Source organism: Emiliania huxleyi (genome assembly GCF_000372725.1).
Source record: "Emiliania huxleyi CCMP1516 chromosome Unknown EMIHUscaffold_139, whole genome shotgun sequence".
Classification (NCBI taxonomy): Eukaryota; Haptophyta; order Isochrysidales; family Noelaerhabdaceae; genus Emiliania; species Emiliania huxleyi.
In genome coordinates this window covers 51335-71391 of record NW_005201202.1, presented here as the reverse complement: position 1 = coordinate 71391, position 20057 = coordinate 51335, and the positions used below count along the sequence as shown (strand labels likewise).

Sequence of the window (20057 nt, the reverse complement as noted above, 5' to 3'; positions counted from 1 at the left end):
GCGCAATTGTGTGTCGCTGAGAAGCGTATATATGTACGTGTCGTGCTCTCTCACTCAGTCGTCTGCCGGCGGTCCTCTCCCCTCTCCTGCTGCATCGGAGAATCGGCGAACGACTTTCCGCTGGACATCCGTCTCGTGCTTCGCGTTCATGCCCTCGGCGTCAACGAGCGCGGCACGAAGCTGCTCGTTGGTCTTCTGCATCGTCTGCATCGCTTGCATGGCCTGCATTCGCTCTCGGTGCACCTCAACCGACTCGGCCAGAAGCGCCTGCGGGAGGAGTCGCCGTCTCTCAATGCGAGGCTGCGGCAGGGGCCACCCAGCGCACGGTGCCTGGTAGCGCCGCTCGCTGCTCTCTGCCGCCTCGTACTCGTGCTCCAGCTTTGCCCGCAGCGTCGCCCGGTCCGCCTCGAGCCGCTCGAGGAGCTTGCTCTTCTGCTTGAGCTGTGCACTCAGGTGGCCCGTCCCCTCCTCCACCGCCGCCGCGCACTCCCTCTGCGCCAACGCCGCCGCGCGGCATGCCTCTCTCCGCTGCGCCTCTGCCGCATCCAGCATCGACGCGCTCACGCTCTCCGCAATCTCAAAGAAGGGGAGCCGCGTCTCCCATGCACCCGAGGACTCCCTCAGCACGCCTGCCGCCCCGCACGCGGACCCGTCCACCTCATCCGAAAAGATGCAGCGCTCGGCGACGGCCGCTGCCCGCGCGAGCAGCGGCGCCACCGCAGGGTCGACTGCCCCAACAAGCTCGTCCAGGAGCCTCATGCAAGCGCGGGCAGCCTGCACCGACGGGCCGCAACCAGCCTCCCGCTCGGCGACAGCCAGCCCGTCGGCGACCGTGACGGCGAGCCGGACGGCATCGGACCGGAACGCGCCCCCTCGCGACGCCAGGTCGGTGGCATGCCTCGCCTCGTGCCTCGCCTCGTCGTTACTGCCGAGCGGAGAGTGGCGCGGAGAGGATCGAGGTGACAGCTGAGGCAGAGTGCTGGCAGAATGTGGCTGTTGTGGTGGGTGGGAAGAAGGCGGTGGCGGCGGAGGCGGCGTCGGAGGAAGGGATGGGAGCGGCGGTGTTGGTGCCAGTGGCGGTGGCGCCAGCGGCGCTGGAGCCGACGGCGCCAGAGTCGGCGCCGGCACCGACCGACTGTCTGCTCCCTCAATGCCCGTCGTCACTCTGCGTCCATCCGCTATTGCCGATGGCCATTTGGACCGAGGCCCTCTCGCAGTGTTGGCGTACTCTCCAATGAAACGGTGTGCCGCCTCTAATGGCGCTGCCGTTCGGGCAGCCTTCTCCGGAGCACCACTGACAGCTGCGAGGTCGGCCTCTTGCCGCAAAGGCGTGTGCCGGGAGAGCCGCTGGCGCTGCTGCTGCGCGACCTTGGCTCGAAAGCGCGGGCTCTTTAGGCCCTCGCCGGCAAACGCGCCGGACATGGTTTCGAGTACGTTACGAAGTTGTACGAAAAAGAGTTTAAACAAAAGAACTCTGTGTCATACGAAAAAGAGATGGAGCCCGAACGACAACTCAAACGAGGTGAAAGGAGGCGCAAGAGGAGGGAACCTTTGCCGAGTGGCTCGACGAGCTGCCGATCGAGGTGGCTGCGGCGACCGCCCGGCTGCTCAAGCACCACGCGCGCTCCGGCGCGTGGATCGAGATCCTTCCCGGCAGCCCCAGCCAGGCCCCGCGCGAAGTCCCGCGCGCTGGCCGCGACCGCGACCGCGGCCCTCACTCGAGCCCGAACTGCCTATCAGACGTGCCGGAGCCGTCCGACTGTAGCGACTAGCACACCTCTGTCCCAGAAACCCGAGGAGTCACACAGTCCACGCCTGTGTGATGCACGCCCTGTGAGCGGGGCGGGGTGCGCACTGTGCTCTGTGCCTCTGTGTTCGTGCGTCGCCCATCTCTCCTGGAGATGACTGCTCTATTTTTAGGGGAAAGGAGGAGGAGGACAAGGTATCCAAACACAAGGCAGCACACGACACCGCCCTCGGTTTTTTTTACTCCTACGACCAAACGCAACACTTCTTTGAGGATGAGGTTACCCACAGCGCGTCTCATCCAATGCTCGCGCAACACATCTCGATGGTACATCTGGCGCGCAACTACAAGCGACCCCTTGCCACCCACATGCAAAGGCAAGACCATCTCCACCGCTGCCTCGCTTCGTGGCGTCCACTCCGACGCCACGGCACCACCACCTCGTACCCCCTCAGCTGGCGCCCGAGTCTCGAAAGCTGCGCATCACCTCCTGCTTGAGCCACGCGAGGCGAGAAAGCTCGCGATAGAAGCCGTCGAGCGCACCAATCTCGGCCGCGTCGCCGCGCCACAAAAAGAGAGGCTGCTCCTTGCGAAGGTTGTCCTGCAGCGCCTTGTTTATGATCTCGAGCAGCTTCGCGGGGACGGCGCGCAGCAGCCACTCGACGAGCCCACCCTCGGCGGAGCGGCACTGGATGGAGCCATCCCGGGCGAGCTGCAGATGGATGTCGGAGATGGACCAGTGAACCTCCTCCTCACGGAAGATGAGACTGTACGTCAGCCGCGTCAGCTCAACGTCCGCCTAGGGGAACATTGTGAGAAGGTGCAGGGAACGCTCCGAGCTGTCGACTGACGTGCCAGCTCGACGTCTGCCTCAATCCGCATCTCGCGACGCGTGCCGATCAGCGGGTTGAGCACCTGCAGAGCCTTCTTGCCTCGCACCGAGAGCCGCCGCGCCTCCGCCACCAGCTGGAAGAGCACCGGCCGTTGCAGGACAAACGAGAGCTTCCCAAAGAGTCCCTCTCGCCCCTCGGCGGCGGTCGGCTCCTCCCAGCGCGCCGAGATGACGTCGGGGAGAGAGCTGGTGGCCGCCACCCCGCTGCTGCTGCGATCGATGAGGTCGACGGCCAGTCCCTCGATCGCGACGCACAGCTCGGGCAGTAAGATGTTGAGCGAAGTCGTATCGCAGCTGTCGCCAAAGCGCGGCTCGAGGCAGCAGAACTTGTACTCGAGGTCGACCGCTTGCACCTCTTCCGGCGCCTTGGGGTGCCGCGCCGTCACCGTCGCGTGGAACCAGAGGGGCGGCAGCCCCTTCAGATCCTCCTCCGGCGGCTCAGGCCCCTCGCTTCGGGTGGCGCGGAGGCCGGCGAGCGTGGCTCGTGGCCCAACGTGGTGTGGGGCTCGAGGCCGCGGCGAAGGCGGCACGCAGCTCCACGAGGGAGGGTAGCGCATCACACGCACGGAAGTGCCTTCGATGCCCGCGTGCGCGCGGCGAGCGATGAGCTCGGCGCCCCTTCCCTCGTAGCTGTGGCCGGCGAGGTCGTAGAGCGCGGAGAGCGGCACCGCCTCCTGCACCAACAAGCCGCCTGCGTGCGGTCGCCGACGTGAGCCTCTCTCCTCTCTCTCCAGCCTCGTTGAGTGCGGCTCGCCTGAGGAGGGCGGCTTGGGCGGCTTGGGCGCCCATGGAGGGTGAGGCATCGCGAGACGAGGAAGTTTCCAGGCGCGCGGCAGCCGTGGCCCGCCCGGCCACAGGCACACGCCATCGCCGTCGTCTCCTCCTCCATCGCTGCTGCCACCGCTACCCGTCTCGCGGTGGCTGGGGCCCTCGTCCTCGCCGCCGCCCTCGCCCCCGGCGCGGCCGCTCTCGCTGCCACCGGCTTCGCTCTCACGCTTGCGAGCGCCGCCGCCCTCGCTGCCGCCGGCTTCACTCCCGCACTTGCGAGCGCCGCTGCCCTCCCTGTTGTCCGATTCGCTCCCACGCTTGCGAGCGCCGCTGCCCTCCCTGTTGTCCGCTTCGCTCCCACGCTTGCGCAAGGACATCAAAAACATCTCCCCGGGCTCGTCGATCACCCAAGAGCCGTCAAACCCGAACGCAAAGGGGTCCCTAGCGTTGACCCGGCCGCCGCCCGTCCCGTGTCGCCCCACCGGCTTCGCCGCCGCGCGTAGCTGCGCCATGAAGCGCCGCTCGCGCCCGGCGAGCAGCGATAGCAACGGCGGCAGCGCCGTGCGCTCTGGGGCTCGTTCGCTCTTCGAGCAGCTCGAGTCGCTCTTCGTGCGGCGAGGGAGTGGGTCGGTGGAGACGCCGTCCGACCCCCTTTGCGAGCTACTGCTGGTGCGGCTGCTCTCGGGCGGCGCCTCGCCGGCGAGGTGGAGCATGTCTTCGAGGGTGGCGAGGCCGCCGAGGAGGCGGCGGCGGCCGCTCCACGAGAAGAGCACGCGCTGCGTCGCGTGCGAGGCCACCGCGCCGAGCACGCGGAGAACCTCTCGGATCTGCCGCTCGAGTGTGCCTCGCTTGCCGCGGTCGAAAACGGTCCGCACCAGCACGTCCGCGCCGTCGGCAAGGAAGGAGGCGAGGTCGTCGGGAAGCGCGGCGAGGACGGCCGCCCTGAGGCCCTGCAGCGGCGTCTCGAGGGCCAGCCGCGACTGCGAGGGCGAGAGCATCTCTCGGGTCGAGCGGGCGAGCGCGCGCAGGTTGCCGACGCTCAGGCCTCTCGCGCCGAGGGTCGAGGGGAGGCGGTCCAGCCCCGACAGGAAGAGGCTGCTCGCCCCGCGGGTGGGCGGCGGGCCCAGCTCCTTGCCCGAGGCAAAGTCGAAGGAGTCCGAAGTGGCGAAGGCCGTGGCGGCCGCGGACCCCCAGCCGAGGAGGCGCGCCGTGCTCGATCCGGGCTCCGGCGTCATCGGCGTAAGATTTGGCTGCAGCAGCGGCACGGAGCGCAGCTGCCGCGCGTCGGGCAGCGGCGGCCGCAGCCACCACGGCAGCTGTCGCTGCGCATCCGCCAGGCCGACTGTGCCTGCGAGCGCCTCGGGCTCGACGACGGCGGCGTTGAGCAGCCCTCGGTACCACGCCTGTGCGCGGCGGGGAGGGTGTGGAGGGTGTGTGGAGGGGGTGTGGAGGGGGTGTGGAGGGCGGGAAGGGGCGAGGAGCAGCCCGCGGTGCCGCGCCTGCGCAACGAGGTGGTGGAGGTCTCCCGGAGCGGCCACCCTGCCGGCGGAGCGGAGGAGCACGGCGAGCTCGGAGGCGTCGCCGGGCAGCTGCTCGAGGGTCGTCACGCCGACGAGGGCGGCGGGCAGCGCGGCGAGCAGCACGCCCACCACGGGCGGCGACGGGCCGAAGAAGGCGCCCGGCGCGGCGGCGGCGGCACAGAGCGTGAGCCAATGCAGCGCGGCGACTATCTCGAGGCGGTGGAGCCAAAACGCGGATCTCAGCCTCACGCTGCGGTGGAGCCCTCGCGCTGCGGTGGAGCTCTCGGGCACGGCCAGCAGCGCGAGCAGCCGCGCCGTCTGCCCGCACTCGTTTGCGGCGAAGAGGAGGCACGGCAGCAGCAGCCTCCGCCAGCCGCACGCGGCCTCCACCTCTGCCGAGAGGGCGGCCCAGAAGAGGTAGGTGGGCGGGGTGACGCAGAGCCAGCGCAGCGAGCGCACAAACGACTTGAGCCAGCGCGGCGCGCCGAGGAGCCGGAGCAGCGACGTCGAGCGCCCCGCTCGCACGCGGTGGACGAGGACATGCTTGAAGTGTACAGCCCGGAGGGCGGTGGTCGTCGTGTTTGTGGGCTGCGCGCTTGCAGCCGCAGAGCGGCGGCTCGCCGCGCCGGTCGCAACGCTGATGGCCCGGGCGGTGCGCTCCTCCTGGTGGCCGTAGTAGTGGCCCAGCTGCAGGTCGATGGTCTTGCCCAACCGCCGCAGCATCGCAAAGAGCGCGAGCAGCCGCAACGTCGACGCCGCGCCCGCCGCGAGCGCCGCCTCGTCCGCCGCGTCCGCCTGCGGGCTCGCGACCACGGCGGGGAGAGAAGGGAGCAGCTCGAGCCGCCACCACCGCACGCCGGCCTCGAGGGTGAGTGGCAAGAGCAGCAGCAGGATCAGCACGAGGCTGCATGCGTAGCACAGCCGCACCGCGCCCCTCACCCTGCGGGCCGAGCTGCGCAGGGCGAGGAGGCCCTCCCGAACGTGGCTCGGTGCGCGAGCGGCGATCACCTCGATCAGCCGCGGCGCCAGCCCTGGGTGGAGGAAAAAGGGGAGCAACGTCTGGACGAGGAGGCCATGCAGCGCCCAGTCAAAGTCCTCAAATGCAGCCCTGGTGTCAAAGGCGGGCTCCCGGCACGACCCGCTGCCGGCGCCACCTGCACTGGCGCCGGCTCCGCAGCCGGGAAACCGGACGGTTGACTGCGCGATAGCCGAGCCGAGTAGCAGGCACGCGACCACCAAGCCGAGGAGAGCCGAGTGCACCTCGAGGATCGCCTTGATGCCAGCCGGCCAGTGCAACCACAGCCGCCGCAGCACGACGCGCCGCCATGCCGCGCGAACGACGAGCAGTAGGAGCTGCGTGACGAGCAGGAGCAGCGGGTGGCGCATCAGAGCGATCGTCATCAGAGTCGGATGAGCCCAGCCTTCCCGGATGTGAGCAAAGGCGTCGGCGAGAGACGTCGGCAGCCGATGCCCCTTGACGTCCGAGATCTCTCCGGCGTGGGAGAGGAGCATGGCGAGAGCCGCGCCAGCCACAGCGCCAGAGAGGAAGGTGGCGAGCATGCCAGCCGAAGCGTCCGTCCGGTCGCTTCGGCGGCCGCCGCGGTGCAGAGCGGCTCGCGCACGGTCGGGTCGCTGACGGAGCAGCTCGTCCGTCCCTGAGCCGAGATGACGAATTACTCGGACTGGCGTTGTGCAGCATGTCGCAATACTCCTGCTGCGCTGACCGGCGCGCGGGGCGCGTCGTGCCGCGAGTGGAGCGAGAGGCTCGAGGCGCGCGGCTGTCGGTCAACCCTGCGGCGCATGCGCGCCGCCAAGGCTGCTCGACAGGCGACTGGCATTGTGGCGATGCGGTCGCCGTTACTCCAACTTTGCTTTGCCGATCAAAAGCGCCCGTCCTTTGCTTTTTAGCCGCCGAAATTTAGCTGGCTGTTTTTTTCTTTATAGGCGTCTGCAACTTCCAAGCTGCGTATTCTTCTTGTATTATCGTCGAGTAGTGCAGGTGCTCCGTGGGGGCAGTATGTATTCTTGTAAGATGTGCGTATTCTCGTCTCACTGGCTCCGAGTAGAAAAAGAAAGAAAACATCTCCAGCGATGTCGGGTGAGAGTGTACGTCATGCTCGTGTCTAGTGTCTGGTGTTCACTAGCTCCGAGTAGAGGGGGCGTTCCGCCGCTAGGGGACACCCAAAGCGCAGAACTAACCCTCGGAGACCTGTGTTTACTTTAAGGCCCTTGCCCTGCGAATGCGCACCCCCCTAGCTAGGGGTCAGGGCTCTCTAGCCCGTAACCCGACACCGATCATCCGGCCCGCTGGATGCGCTTCTCAGCTCACCGGCCCTGGATGTGAGGTTACCGACTGCACTCCAAGTGCTCCAAGTGCTCGAGTAAGTAAGGGAAGGAAAAGCCCGTAACCCGATGCCAATCATCCGGCCCGCTGGGTGCGCTTCTTAGCTCCCCGGCCCTGGATGTGCGGTTAATGACTGCACTCCAAGTGCTCCGGACTGCCATGTCACAGGAAGGACTGTGGTTGCACAGGAGAGTACCACCAACCATCACTTTATTTAGTTGGTATATAGTACCACACCTTCACCGCTCCAGTGGGATAGGGTAGGAAGCCGCCGCTGGATTATGAGAGTTCCAAGCGAACCAGTTTAGACCATGTTTAGACCCAGTTTAGACCACGGCTGAACACGAACCAGATTAGTCCTGTTTACGATAAACTGGGTCTAAACAGGGCTCGGCCTGGGTGGGGGACCCCATTAGCCATACCAGGTTTAGACCCGGTTAGGGCGCCCCTCTAGGGCAGCGCGGAGCCTCCGCGCCATGGGCGAAGAGGCAGACTGACTGGCGTGGGCTTGAGGAGGAGGAGGGCACTCTCTCCCCGCCGGCAGCCGAGGACGATCAGCGCGAGAACCGAGATATGGGCACGTCTTTCTGAGCTCTCTGAGGACAAGTCTGAGGACGTGCCAGAAGACGCCGAGGCGGAGCGCGGCCGGCCCGACGGAGCCCCAGGCCGGGCCCAGAGCACGACAAGCGCCTGCCGGAGGGCGATCGGCTGTGCTGGGCGGCGAGCCCAGCGCGGGCAACGAGCCCGGGCCAGAGCCTGCGCCCGACTCCCAAGCCTGAGGATGGAGCCCAAAGTCTGCCTCAAGGCGGGCGCCACCGTCACCGTCGTCTTTTCTGCAACAGTTCTGCAAAGGAAGAGGCGCGCTCACTGCAGACTACGGTCGGCGTTGTGGGCAAGCGCTCCGGCAGGACGCAGGTGTCAGATTAGCGGCTTCTGCAAGCAGATCCCTCGACGCTGCCGCGTGGACCCTCGAGACGGTCAAGATTGCCATGCACAACCTCGACCAGCGCGAGAAGAAGCAAGGCTGCTGACGCTTGCGCGTGCCGCTGAGAGCCGCATCTCTCTCGTCACAGAGCAGGGGAGCTGGGGGGAGGTGCGCGCTACGCGGGGGGGGGAGGGGGGGGGAGGAACCCCATTAGCCATACCAGGTTTAGACCTAGTTTATCGTAAACAGGACTAATCTGGTTCGTGTTCAGCGTGGCGTGAGGATTCCGCCTTGTGGCTGTCCAATGAGACGCGCCGCCGCCGCCGCCGCCGCCGTCCCTGTGGCCGCTGCTGCCGCGCTCGCGGCCAACCTCAGCCACTCCACGTCGTACGACTCGCTCGTCGCCCGCACCAACGCCCGGCTGCCCGTGGCAGCCCCGCCGGCTGATCGCGACGCGGAGCTCTTGTCGGCGCGGCTTGCGTCGCCGGGCGTCGCCATCGTGCGCGGTGTCAGCGCTGCTGAGACGGCGCGGGACGCTATCGCGGCGCTGGACCCGGAGGGGCCTCTGAGGCTATACTTGCAGCGGGATGAGCCGCTCGGCGCTGCATTGGCACCGCCGGGCCGACTCGCGGCAGAGTTTGCTCGCCGCTTCCAGACGCCGGTGCCGCAGGTCTGCCTCTCTGGTCCCCGCCGCCTCGTCCTGTGCCTCTTCCAGCCGCACCTCGAGGAGGAGGCGACCCGCCGCTGGGTCTGCGAGGAGGCGCTGCCGCTCGGCGCGACAATCTGTGTGGTGGCGGACGGCACGCTCTTCGCGGCCGAGTTTTGCGAGGAGCTGCTGCGGAGCGGCGGCGAGGACCCTGGCCGCGTCACTCACCACTCGGTCTCGCTGCCGGCCAGTGACGCCGCCGCCGCCGCTCTGCTCGCCCGCTGCGGCGCTCCCGAGTGGTTGGCTTCCCTCGCCGCTTGGGTGCGAAGGCACACGGGGTGCCACCCGGCCGACCTCGCCTCCCTCTTCGCGGCGCTTGACGGGGCCGGCGGCGGCGGCGGCGATGGCTGGAGAGGTGGCGAGGAGGCTGCCAGTGACGGTGACTGCGGCGGGGATCGAGAGGAGGAGGGCGAGGCGGCGGCCAGTGGCGCTGAGCCAGGCAGTCTCGGTGCGGCGCAGGAGGAGCGAGCGGCGGCGATCGCGCAGGAGGAGCGAGCGGCGGCGATCGCGCAGGAGGAGCGAGCGGCGGCGATCGCGCAGGAGGAGCGAGCGGCGGCGATCGCGCAGGAGGAGCGAGCGGCGGCGATCGAGGTCCTCGATGCCGCACGGCAAGGCCTCGTCGCCACGCGACTCGAGCGGCTCAAGGAGGTGCTCGCGATGGCCGAGGACGGCGAGGGCGGCGAGGGCGGCGGTGGCGGCGGCGGCGGCGGCGGCGGCGGCGAGGCGGACTGGCTGTGGATGCTGCTCGGCGAGATGAGCGGCGTTGCCGTGGCGGCGCGGCGGGCGCCGCTGGGCGACCTCCTCCAGCAGCTCTCGGAGGAGGAGGTGGGGCAGCTCGACGGGGCTCTCAAGAAGCGGGTGCTGCACCTCGACTTTGTCCGCTCCGCCGCCGCCGATGCCGCCGACGCCGACCCCGCCGACGCGGATGGCGGCGTGCAGAGCGATGTCGTGGCGTCGCCTCTGACGGTCGCCGCCTTTGACGCCCTCCGCGCTGACCCAAGCCTCGCCAGTGCGGTGGAGAGGCGGCGGGCGCGGCGCGAGAGGGCGGAGGACCTGCGCTTCTACGCTGCCGACGCGGCGGAGCTCGACGCGGCGGTGGCGGACTACGCGTTGTGGGAGCAGCGCTGGGCCGTGGCGGTGCTGCGGGCATCCGAACCAGCAACGGAGGGGGATTCCGCCGCTCCCGAGCCGCTGCCGCCGCGCCGCTACTTTGGCCTGTTCGGCCCTCGAAAGCCGTGGCGCTCCCGCGGCGCCCCAAAGGCAGAGGGCGGGGAGAGGGATGATCGCGGGGACAGGACGGAGGGCGACGAGCGCGGCGAGGAGGGCGGGGCGGGTCGTGCGCAGCTGGTGGCGGCCGAGCGCGAGGCCTCGAGCGCTGCGGGCCGCGTCGCGGTGCTCGCGCTGGAGCGGACCAAGCGGCGTCGCACCCTCAGCATGCACTGCAGCGCGCTGCTGCGGCGAGCGGCGGCGCTGGGCGTCTCGCCTGGGCTGCCGGAGGGGCACCTGTGCTTTGAGCTCTCGGAGGCGTACTGAGCACTCCTAGGAGCACGGCCGTACTTAGCTTGGCGTGGTGCACATGCACATGCACATGCACGAGTAACACACATAGTTTTCAGAGAGTGATTGATCGGATGATCAGTTTAGTCTCAGTGAGAGGGAGGAGTAGTAGCTAGCAGGTGTGCGCGCGCGTCGCGTGCGAGAGAGGAGTACGTATATATCGTCTTGGCCCCGGTGTTGGGGCATGAAAATGAAAACGTCTCAGTAAACAGCCGTCAGCGCGTCCCCGCGCACCCTCGCACAACCCACCCACACAAGACACATCGCCCCGACGGTACGAAGGCGGCTCACTCCATGTCCGACGGCTCGTCGCCACCGGGGCTGGTGGGCGGCGCATCCTCATCCACGACGCCGCCGGTCAGGTCCTCGTCGCGGCCCTTCTTGCTCGTCTCTGAGGAGGAGCGCGCCCACGACATGTCCTGCTTGCGCACGAGCACCTCTGCCACGCCAGAGTCGTCGCGCGTGATTAGCACGTCCTCGTCGAGGTACCTGGCGCGCCAAGGGCAGGCCGTGGTGACGCCAGGGACACGAGGCTGTGGGTGCGGGGTGAGGGTGCGGTGGCGTGCCAGGGACACGAGGCTGTGGGTGCGGGGTGAGGGTGCGGTGGCGTGCGCACGTCACGAAGAGCGTGCGCGTCCTCGCGAGCGGGCCGGGCAGCAGCTGGCGCCGGCCGAGCACCTCGGCCTCGATGACCTCCTCCTTCAAGCGCGTGTCGCTCACCGGCGTCAGGTTGCTGAAGAACTTGAGCGGCTGCACGCCCGCCAGCGGCAGCGTCACGCTCACCTCGGTGGAGGCGCGGGGCTGCCCGGCGTCAGGCGACCGGATGGTGACGGAGATCTCGCCCAGCGTGATGCCGAGAGGCGCAGGCAGCTTGTTGAACAGCTGGAGCAGCGTGCCCGGCGCGTACGCTGTCGAGTACAGCGCGAGCGCCAGCTCCCGCGTCGGCGAGTCCACCAGGCCCTGGCCGAGCTGCCCGGGCAGCTGGATCGTCCAGACGCCGTTGAGGAGGTTGCTGCCCGCGGGCTGCGGCGTGGGCGAGGAGCGCTCGAGATCGAGGATGATCTCGTTCACCTGGGCCCGGGTCCTGTCGTCTAGCGCTGTGGTCGCCGCACCGGCCGTGAGCGAGAGCAGGTCGTCCTTGAGTGCCACCATCGCCGGCTGAGCGAGGCGCGGCGGGCCGGCGGTGCGACAGTGCGAGGCCGTCGGCGCTGGTACGACGAGCGCGGCAGCAGCGAGCGTGAGAGTGGCCACCACCATTGAATCTGACTGCCAGGGACCACACGCCTCTTCCCGGCAAGCGCTTGCCGGGAGAAAAGAAAACCCAATTCTTTCTTTCTTTTAGTTCTTACGCAGCAATGATCGGAGTGGGAGTCAGAAATGTGGTCCTTGCGCGAGGGGAGCTCGATAGACTCGAGGGGCCAGGATATGCAGCAAGGAGGGCGGAGCTGCGCCGAAAGGCGAAAGAAGCCGAGAGAACAAGGGAACGGCAGGCGGCGGCGGCGCAGGACGAGGCAGAAGAGAATGACGCGACAGAGGAGGAAGTGACAAGGGAGAGAACGACGAGAGTGGGACGGCCGCGAGGTGGCATGAAGGTTGCAGCGAGAATCGGCGAGAGACTGCGATTAAAACTCCTGGGCTCTCAATGCCTAGCCCGCCGTTCTGTCAGCCGAAGAAGCTCTTTGTTCACGGTTGCACCGTGAACAGGAGATTGGTCGAGGCTATGCACAAGCGATGCGCGTAGACTCCGTGTGGCTCTGGGCTGCAGCCTGTTAGAGAGCCGAGTCGCTTTAATAGCACGGCCGGGCACGGTCGTACCTCGCGTGCCCTCTGTGCGAAAAAGAGATAGGAAGAGGCAGACTCCCTAGGGTGGGCGACGGCTAGCGCATCACACTCCTCTCCTTAAAATCCCTGTGTGGTGGCGGCTTGTCGTTCGCATGAGTTGTCTGTTTTCTTTCTTTCTTTCTTTTTTCTTACGCAGCAAGATTGGGCGTCTTCTGCCGCAGTCCGGGCCACCTGGAACCCCACGCCTGGGGTTTCGAGTGGAATGGAGGGTGCCGGTACCTTCATTAGAAATGGTTTTATTGCGCAGCGCAGCTAGCTGCCGTCCCTTTGCCGTCCTTCCTTCGGCCGGACGGCAGTGCGCTGCGCTGTCGCTCTGTCGAGCACGCTCTCGTGCTTGTTGTGACAACCCACCCTGTCATCCCACCCGTGTGTGTGAGAGAGAGATTTTAGAAAACCAACAAGAAATCACGACTCTTGTGTGTGTGATCAGTGTCTACGGAGGGAGTCTTTGGCTCACGCGACACGCCAGGGCGCTCGTTGCTCCTCCGTCTCCTTGATCCTTGTATCTTCCATCCAAACTGCGATTTGCAGAAGAAAGTGAAAGACCTGCTTAGGAATTCAAGTCGCCAAAAGTGGCGGCGCGTCGCAATCACCCGCCATCCCGCCCGCCGTCGTCCCGGCGGTCCCGCAGTTCGCGCGCATCCCCTCTTAACCCACCTCTAACATCCCAACATGGAATTCCTATGTAAACAAAACAAAACAACTCAGACCAACCCACTCTTTCCTTTGCACTGATTGATGCTACCAGAGGGCGACAGCGCGCCACCCTCGCCGCCACCCTCGCCGCCATCGTCGCAGCCGCCCCTTCCCCACCGCTGCCGTCCTTGTCCCCCCCCCCACCAGGAAAGTGAAAGCGTGCAGGATTCGGTACTTCAGCTTGCGTTGGTATAGTATTCATCGTATGCTTCTCGAGGGGGTATCAAGGTATGCTCTAGGCCTCTGTGGGGACCCATCTCGGCTGGGTATCAAGGTATCATCGGCGGCCGCGCAGCGAAGCGACAATTCACACCTCTCACCGAGGACCGAGCCCTCCCGCACGGTCCGCCCCGGTATCATTCAAACTCTTTGCGCTTCCGCCGTACCCGCGCGCCACGCCCACCAGCTGTTGCGCGCGCAATGCACGCCTCCTCGTTTCGGCAACGCCAGCTGTTTCGGAAATTCACCGGATGTTGCCGGTGCCATGTTGACTTCGAGAACGATTTCCTGGGCAGCGCCCGCATGTGTGCATATCACCCTGCAGCGTGTCACGGCGGCGGCGGGGGACACCGAGTCCGCAGCGGAGCCCGCCACGGCGCCTAACGCCGCGCCCCCCGCGGCGCCGGCCCCGGCCGCAGCCGTGCAGGCCGCGGCCCCTCCCGCGGCTGCAGCCGCACCCTCCGGCTGCGGCCGCGGGCCCGTCAAATGCGACGACGGCCGCCATTAGCGCCCTCCTCGCCTAGCGCATTGCTTAGTGGTGCGCGCTCACCTCCCTCCTGCGCGACGCTCACTCGAGCGCGTTGTCTGACTTGGCGCGCGCGCAGCGGCGCGCGAAGAGGTGTGAAGAGGGGGGTCGTGTCCGGTGTGAAGGGTAACCCACGAGGGTATCTCAGCCTATCCTCTAGGGGCCCAATGCGGGTCCTCTCAAGAGGGTATCAGGGTATAGCCCTGGGGTATGATCTGGCATACGATGATACTATACCAAGCTGAAGTACCGAATCCTGCAGCGGCCGGAATTGTCACCCAGCGCAGCCGGCTTCACCCGCACGCGCTCGTCGGCAGCGCCAATCTCGAGACAAAGAAGGCGCCGCTGATGTTGCTCGTGCCGCTCCGCTCGTGGGGAAGCCGAGCTCGTTGACGCTCGAGTTGAGCAGGAGGTCGCTATTCTGGTCGACGAACACCTCGCAATTCGTAATGCAGCCGAACACCGCGATCTCCCCGCCCGCGAAGTTGTACTCGCAGAGGGCGGCGTTGTTGACGTCGACATCCGGGTTGAAGTTTTTGGCGATCGAGTCCAAGCAGCCTTCGGTCGGTGGGGCGAGCGGCCGAGGCGGCGTCGGCGTCGGCGGCCTTCTGCGGAGGGTGAGGAGGCAGCGATTTCCACGAAGATTTAACTGCCGGGGCTCCAGGCCCCAAATGATGTGTGCGTGTTAGAGTTGTTTGGTATTGCTAAAAATTTCTCTCAGATTGATGATAAATTAGTTCAAGTTGACACAGGTTGGGTGGGGAAAAGATACACGCAAACGACAAGCCTCACAGTCTTCCTCCGAGGTGCGCCTGAACGCCGCTCCTACCACGCGGCGCCGAGCAACACGTTGATGAGTGGAGGCGGAGGCGGTGGCGGCGGCTGTGGGTACGGCGGGGGCGGGGGTGGCGAGGGCGTCGCGTGCGGCCTGGTCTGAGCCATCACGTAGCTCACCGCGGCCCAGGAACGCGCCGTGGCACTGCTCACGATGCCGGCGAGCGAGCCCACCTCTGAGCCAACCGGCTCGATGACGAATCGATAGGTGGTGGAGCCTGCGGATGCAATGCCGCTGGCTAGGGTGGAGACTAGCCATCCGATCACTGAACCAACAGGCTCTATCACATAGTGGTAGGAGGCTGATGCGGCAGCGCTGACTGCGTTTGCAACAGGAGCCAAAATGTGGCCACACACCCAGCTGGCGGCGGCACCCAAGCCATTTCCGATTTCTGCCCCGACTAATCGAATGCCGTGAGACACAGGCACCACCGCATGCTCGTAGAGGTACACCACAATGCGGGAGATGCCCTCGAGGATCGCGTCGCCGATCCAAAACAATCCTTGCCACATTTTCGCGACGGCCCACGCCAAGGCATTAAGTGACGGGGCAATGACGGCATCCATCACGAATGTCGCGGTGGCGCCAATCGCATGTCCGATGGGCTGCAAGACACGCTGGTACGACCAGGAAAACACGTCCTGCACGCAGCCTACAACCGCCTCTCCGGCAGGCTGCACGACGTTCTCGTACGGCCAGACAGCCACGTCCTTGACAGTCTCCGCGACCGTCACCGCCTTGTCCCGGACAATCTGTGCGCCTGGCTGGAGGAATTGGGCCATGGGGACAAGGATAAATTCTTCAGTGAAGGAGAAGACTGTGGCGGCGGCGTCCGAAAGGAGGGTGAAGACTGCGGCGATGAGATCCCAAGCGAATGAGAAGACTGCGGCGATGACATCCCAAGCGAATGAGAAGTAAGCGGTTGCCACCTGCCAGAGCTTGACAGCAGCAAACCCCACAGCCTCCTTCGCCGCCACGAATGGGGTCACCGCAACAATGAGGACGGCTTCACACAAGTAGGCGATGAAGTAAGCTCCGGTTTGGGCGAGTCCGAGTGGCAGCCCGTTGGCCTGAATTAACGATGGAGCAATGGCTGCGGTCTTCCAGAGCGCGAGGGCGAGAGCGACCAGTCCCGCCGCGAGCAAAATGATCCGAACTATGCTCACACCAGGACCGGTGCGCCCAAGGAGCGTTGAGGCACCGCCATGCTTCCGCTGGTCCTGGTTTGACGCAATCACTGCGGTCTCCTCGGAGACGCGGGGGGCAATGGTGACAAGGACTCCATCAGATGCTGGCTCCGGCGGCCAGCCCAGGAGCCGCTGCACAAAGCCGCGGCAGCCACGCTCGAGCCGTCTCGAGCGGGCGGCCGCCGCCGCGTCCTCGTCTGTGTCCATGTATGTGAACGGCTGTGCGAGCGGTCGAGGCGGCGAGCGGCGGCGGCAGCGACACAGGCAGGCCAAACAGAGGTGGGTCGCGTCCTCCGATTTCCTCAACTCACGGTCCCCCTTTGCAAAACAAAAGCCCAGCGAACCCTTCTCCCACAAGACCGGCCACGGCTACGTCAAGGCGCGCATCGCGGTTTCTACCACGACGCGATCTTTGTCAAGCGCAACAACTTCAACCTGCTGCTCCACGAGACGTTCGGCGGCGGCTTCTCGCCCACCGCCGTTCTCAAGCTGCGCCGCCTCGCGCGCAAAGTCGCGCGCGGCAGCGTTGACCGCACGGCCTACTCGCCCAAGTACTCGCTCTCTTTTATGTCCCACCATGCAGAGCGCATCTCTCTCTCTGTTGTGCGAGGCGTGAACCGCGCCATTCGCTCTCACCTGGCAACCCTGTCTGCACGTCTCGCGCGCGCGTGAACAGGGCTCCAGGCCCCAAATTACGTGTGAGTGTTAGAGTTGTTTGGTATTGCTAAAAATCTCTCTCACAACATACAGGTGTGGTGAGCTGAGGGGAAAAGCTCCGCTGTGCGCGCGCCGCCGCAGGCTCCCGGGCGCGTCGCGGGCGGGCCGGGGCGCGGCTCACGGTCTGTCAGGCGCCGCACGCCGCCCACGGCCGGCGCTGGCCGCGCCAATGCGGCCGCAGTCAGCCTGGAGGAGCCTCTGTGGACCGAGGCTCGCAGCATGCCGACTCTTCGGCGAGGAAAGCTTTTCTCCGCACTTTCTTTTTGCTCTCAGTAAGAATTCTGCCGCCGAAAGCGATGGTTTTCGTGAAGAGTCGGTGCTGGGGCGAGCGCAGTGAGACAAGCACTTCTTTCTTCTTTGCACAGCAGGCGGGAGTGTTTCCTCGCCGGGCAATCACGCCGTCGATTTCTTTTTCCTCTATTGCGGAAAACCGACAACTCTGTCTGGTATAGCCCCAGCCTCTACTCCGCGTGAACTCTCGAGGATCTCGATTTGCGAACTCTGTTCACAGCCTTGTTATTGAAAAGAAAATACCTCCTTCGGCGCTATGCGCTGGTCTGTGAGAGGTTGAGGTGCGAGCCCTGGAGGCCCTGGGGATGGGGGGAGACTACCCGCGGGCCTAGAAGGCCCGGCCGCGCGCAGGGGGGTGGGACATTGAGACCGGTCATGAATGAGTGCGCGACACGCATGTTGCGAGCAGCGTTGTTGATGTTCTGCGCGTCACCACAGACGGCGGCGCGCGAGAGCTGTTGCGAGTGGTGCTGGGCGAAGCCCCGGGCGCTGCCGGAGGCTGTGCCGTAGTCGGTGCGGTCGACGGCACTCGGGCTGCCGACCTCTTTGGCGAAGTTGTGGATGATTCTCTTGGTTGGCGGCGCGATGCCGCCCTTTCGACGAGACAAATTTTGACGATTCCGTTCTTGACATGGAGCGCGTCGTAGTACTGTCCCTTGTGCTCTTTGACCCAGGCCTTTGCCGGTCGCATGGACGAGCGGGCCCTGTGACTTGTGTCCGCGCTCTTTGCACCCAAGAACCCTGAGCAAGGTTTGGTCGAGGCAGGGTGCCGTCGAAACCAAATTTGTGGCCCAGTGACGCACAGCATCCGCCGTGTGCCGCCGAGCCCTGCCCAGCTTGCCTCTCGTCTTTTGAGGGCGCTAGGCACCTTGACTTCGTAGTTCACAGACCTTGTTATTGACAAGAAAATACGTCCTATGGCGCTTTGCGCTGGTCTATGAGAGGTTGAGGTGCGAGCCCTGGAGGCCCTGGGGATGGGTGGAGACTACCCGCGGGCCTAGAAGGCCCGCGCGCAGAGGGGTGGGACATTGAGATTGAAGGCGGAGGCGGCGGTGGCAGGTGCTTGGCGGGTGCGGCTGGGAGCGGCAGAGGGTTCAGGATCCGGGCAAATTCACACCAAGCAGCGAGGAGCGGCTGGTGCTGGGTGGCGAGCGAGCATCGCTTTGGCTAGCTCGGAGCCTCACGGCATGCTGCTCCTCGCCGTCAGCGGCCTCGTGCCTCCGCTCCGCTCGCTGCCGCTACTCTCGCGCCACGCATACTCCTCCTCGAGCGGCGCGGCCTTCCCAGAGTCGACCAGCGAGGATGGCACCGTCCACGTCCTCCACGGCCTCGTCTCGCCGGGAAGCCTCGCCGCGCTGCGCGAGGCAGCGCGCGAGGCCATGTTTGAGTCGGAAGGCGACACGGTGGACGGCTCTGCCACCTACCTCGCTCCGCTCATCGAGAGCGGCCGTGTCGTCGGCCGCGGCCCGCTCACGCGCCTCGCTCAGCCCGTGCTCGAGGAGAGGGTGCTTCCGTACGTGCGAGAGCGCACTGGCTGCGGCGGCGCGGTGGTCTGCGACGCGCTCGTGCGCCGCTACCTGCCCGGCGAGCGGCTCGGCCTCTCTGCGCACTTTGACGTCTCCGCCTTTGCGACCGCCGTGCTGCCGCTGTCGCCACCGGGTGAGTACGCCGGCGGCTTCTACGTGCAGTCAGAGGCGCACGCGTCGTCGCGCCGCTTCGTCCCGCTCGGCGAGGGCGACCTCTGCATGCACCAGTACGACGTCATGCACGGCGTCGACGTGCGCGGCGGCGAGTGGCTGCGCTCGCCCGCCGTCAGCCTCCGGGAGCCAACCTGAGCCTTGCCTGAGCCTGCCCGCAGGTGAGCGCTACTCGCTCGTCGTCTGGTTCTCCGAGTCGGAGGACGCGCGCGCCGCGGCCGCCTGCCCGTGGGTGGAGCGCGCCGCCGCCGCCGGCAGCGCGCCCGCGCAGTTCGTGCTGGGCGGCTTTCGCTACCGGGGCGAGTTTGGGGCGCGGCGGGACGCGGCGGCGGCGGCTCGCTCCTTCGAGCGCGCCGCCGCGCAGGGCCACCCGCACGCGCAGCTGTGGGCGGCGACACTGCGCGCCAACGGGGAGGGCGTAAGCGGCGGCGCGGACTACGGCGCGGCGCACACCTTTTGGGAGGCTGCGGCGGCGCAGGGCCTGGCGGGGGCGCAGTACTCGCTCGGCAGCGCCTACAAGCACGGGCACGGCGTGGCTGCCTGCGAGGCGACGGCGGCGAGGCACTACGCCGCCGCCGCCGCGCAGGGGCACGGGTGGGCGCTCGAGGAGATGGGGAAGAGGCGCGAGTGGGGGAGGAGCGCGCCCGCGATAAGTATTGAGTTGGTCATCCTCACTCTTTCGGTCCTCAGGTGCGAGATGGTGCGGAGTGCGCCCGAGCAGGCCGTCGCTCGGCTGGCGTGCGACGTCCTCTCGCGCGGAGGCCACATCGGCCCTCTCCGGTGCGGCGTCCGGCCGGACGGAGTGCGAGGTCTCTTTGTGGCGCAGGCTGTGCGTGCCGGCGAGGCCTCGGCCCCCGACGAGGCGTTGGAGGGGGGAGGGGCGCGAGCGGGTCGTGCTCCGCCGTAGGCACGCCGCTGCTCGGCGTGCCCGAGGAGTGCACGCTGTGGGCGAGCGCGGCGGGCGGCTCTTCCGCCGGCGGAGAGGACGGCGGCGGCGGCGGCGGCGAGGGGGTGGCGCGGCACGAGCGGCTGATGGCTGCGCTGCTCTCGGCGAGGGACGACGCTGCGCCGTACTTGGAGACCCTGCCGGCGCGCCTCGGGGCCTGAGTGGCTCCGACGCGGCGCGTCGACTCACTCCCCTCCGCTGTGCTCGCAGGCTTGCATCCCGTTGCTGCGCGACCGCACTGAGGAAGAGCTCGCCACGCTCTCCTCGCCCGCCCTCGCTTCCGCCGCGCGCTCGCAGCGCGCGTGGGCCGAGGCGACGGCGGAGCGGGTCGCACGGCGGGCGGGCGCGAGTGTCGAGGAGGCGGACTGGGCCGAGCGAGTCGTGCGGACGCGCGCGATCCGCGACTCCGCGCCGGACGGCTCCGCGGCGCTGCGGCTTGTGCCGCTCCTCGACCTTGCAAACCACCGGGGAGGGGCGGGCGGCGGGGCGGACCCGATCGTGCGCACGGGCGACGGAGTGGTCGCGCTGTGCGCCACCGAGGATTTGGTGGCGGGCGACGAGGTGACCTTCTGCTACCGCGTCGGCATCGGGGCGGACGAGCTGCTGCTCGACTACGGCTTCGGAGGGGAGGAGGAGGGGGCG

At 67.0% G+C, this 20057-nt stretch overlaps 6 protein-coding genes across 6 annotated transcripts in view; 2 read left to right on the top strand and 4 right to left on the bottom strand.

The window, feature by feature from the left end:
* Window positions 1–54: 54 nt before the first annotated feature.
* Window positions 55–1422, bottom strand: EMIHUDRAFT_227395 (hypothetical protein; the record flags this gene model as incomplete). Its single annotated transcript, XM_005787998.1, has 3 exons — window positions 55–441; window positions 565–915; window positions 1165–1422. The coding sequence occupies 3 exons, from the start codon at window positions 1420–1422 to the stop codon at window positions 55–57; spliced, it is 996 nt and encodes a 331-aa protein (XP_005788055.1).
* A 558-nt stretch (window positions 1423–1980) lies between these two features.
* EMIHUDRAFT_440928 (hypothetical protein) lies at window positions 1981–3485 on the bottom strand. Its single transcript, XM_005787997.1, has 3 exons — window positions 3394–3485; window positions 2618–3330; window positions 1981–2546 (listed from the first exon to the last, which is right to left on the bottom strand). Exons 1-3 carry the CDS (start codon window positions 3440–3442, stop codon window positions 2199–2201), a joined length of 1110 nt encoding a protein of 369 aa, XP_005788054.1. The 5' UTR covers window positions 3443–3485; the 3' UTR covers window positions 1981–2198.
* A 5015-nt stretch (window positions 3486–8500) lies between these two features.
* EMIHUDRAFT_110720 (hypothetical protein) lies at window positions 8501–10435 on the top strand (the record flags this gene model as incomplete). The annotated part of the gene is made up of 1 exon (XM_005787996.1): window positions 8501–10435. The coding sequence occupies one exon, from the start codon at window positions 8501–8503 to the stop codon at window positions 10433–10435; it is 1935 nt and encodes a 644-aa protein (XP_005788053.1).
* Window positions 10436–10660: 225 nt separating this feature from the next.
* EMIHUDRAFT_455300 (hypothetical protein) lies at window positions 10661–11611 on the bottom strand (the record flags this gene model as incomplete). Its single annotated transcript, XM_005787995.1, has 3 exons — window positions 10661–10694; window positions 10751–10948; window positions 11076–11611. 3 exons carry the CDS (start codon window positions 11609–11611, stop codon window positions 10661–10663), a joined length of 768 nt encoding a protein of 255 aa, XP_005788052.1.
* Window positions 11612–13748: 2137 nt separating this feature from the next.
* EMIHUDRAFT_455299 (hypothetical protein) lies at window positions 13749–15971 on the bottom strand (the record flags this gene model as incomplete). The annotated part of the gene is made up of 4 exons (XM_005787994.1): window positions 13749–13773; window positions 13993–14066; window positions 14137–14391; window positions 14697–15971. 4 exons carry the CDS (start codon window positions 15969–15971, stop codon window positions 13749–13751), a joined length of 1629 nt encoding a protein of 542 aa, XP_005788051.1.
* Window positions 15972–17959: 1988 nt separating this feature from the next.
* Window positions 17960–20057, top strand: part of EMIHUDRAFT_467376 (hypothetical protein) — a gene marked incomplete at both ends in the record, with an annotated part of 4925 nt that continues 2827 nt past the window's right edge. The window contains 5 exons of the mRNA XM_005787993.1: window positions 17960–18431; window positions 18631–19063; window positions 19160–19278; window positions 19377–19480; window positions 19626–19976. Of these exons, the coding sequence (XP_005788050.1) occupies window positions 17960–18431; window positions 18631–19063; window positions 19160–19278; window positions 19377–19480; window positions 19626–19976 (1479 nt within the window). The remainder of the gene's footprint in view (window positions 18432–18630; window positions 19064–19159; window positions 19279–19376; window positions 19481–19625; window positions 19977–20057) is intronic.

What these genes read in the sequence shown, in the direction of transcription:
- EMIHUDRAFT_440928 (XM_005787997.1), bottom strand. Translation starts at nt 3,442, where the DNA reads ATGCCTCACCCTCCATGGGCGCCCAAGCCGCCCAAGCCGCCCTCCTCA. An exon ending in GCCCAAGCCGCCCTCCTCAG is followed by an intron (nt 3,331 to 3,393) that starts GCGAGCCGCACT and finishes GACCGCACGCAG; the next exon opens with GCGGCTTGTTGGTGCAGGAG. An exon ending in GTCGCGAGATGCGGATTGAG is followed by an intron (nt 2,547 to 2,617) that starts GCAGACGTCGAG and finishes ATGTTCCCCTAG; the next exon opens with GCGGACGTTGAGCTGACGCG.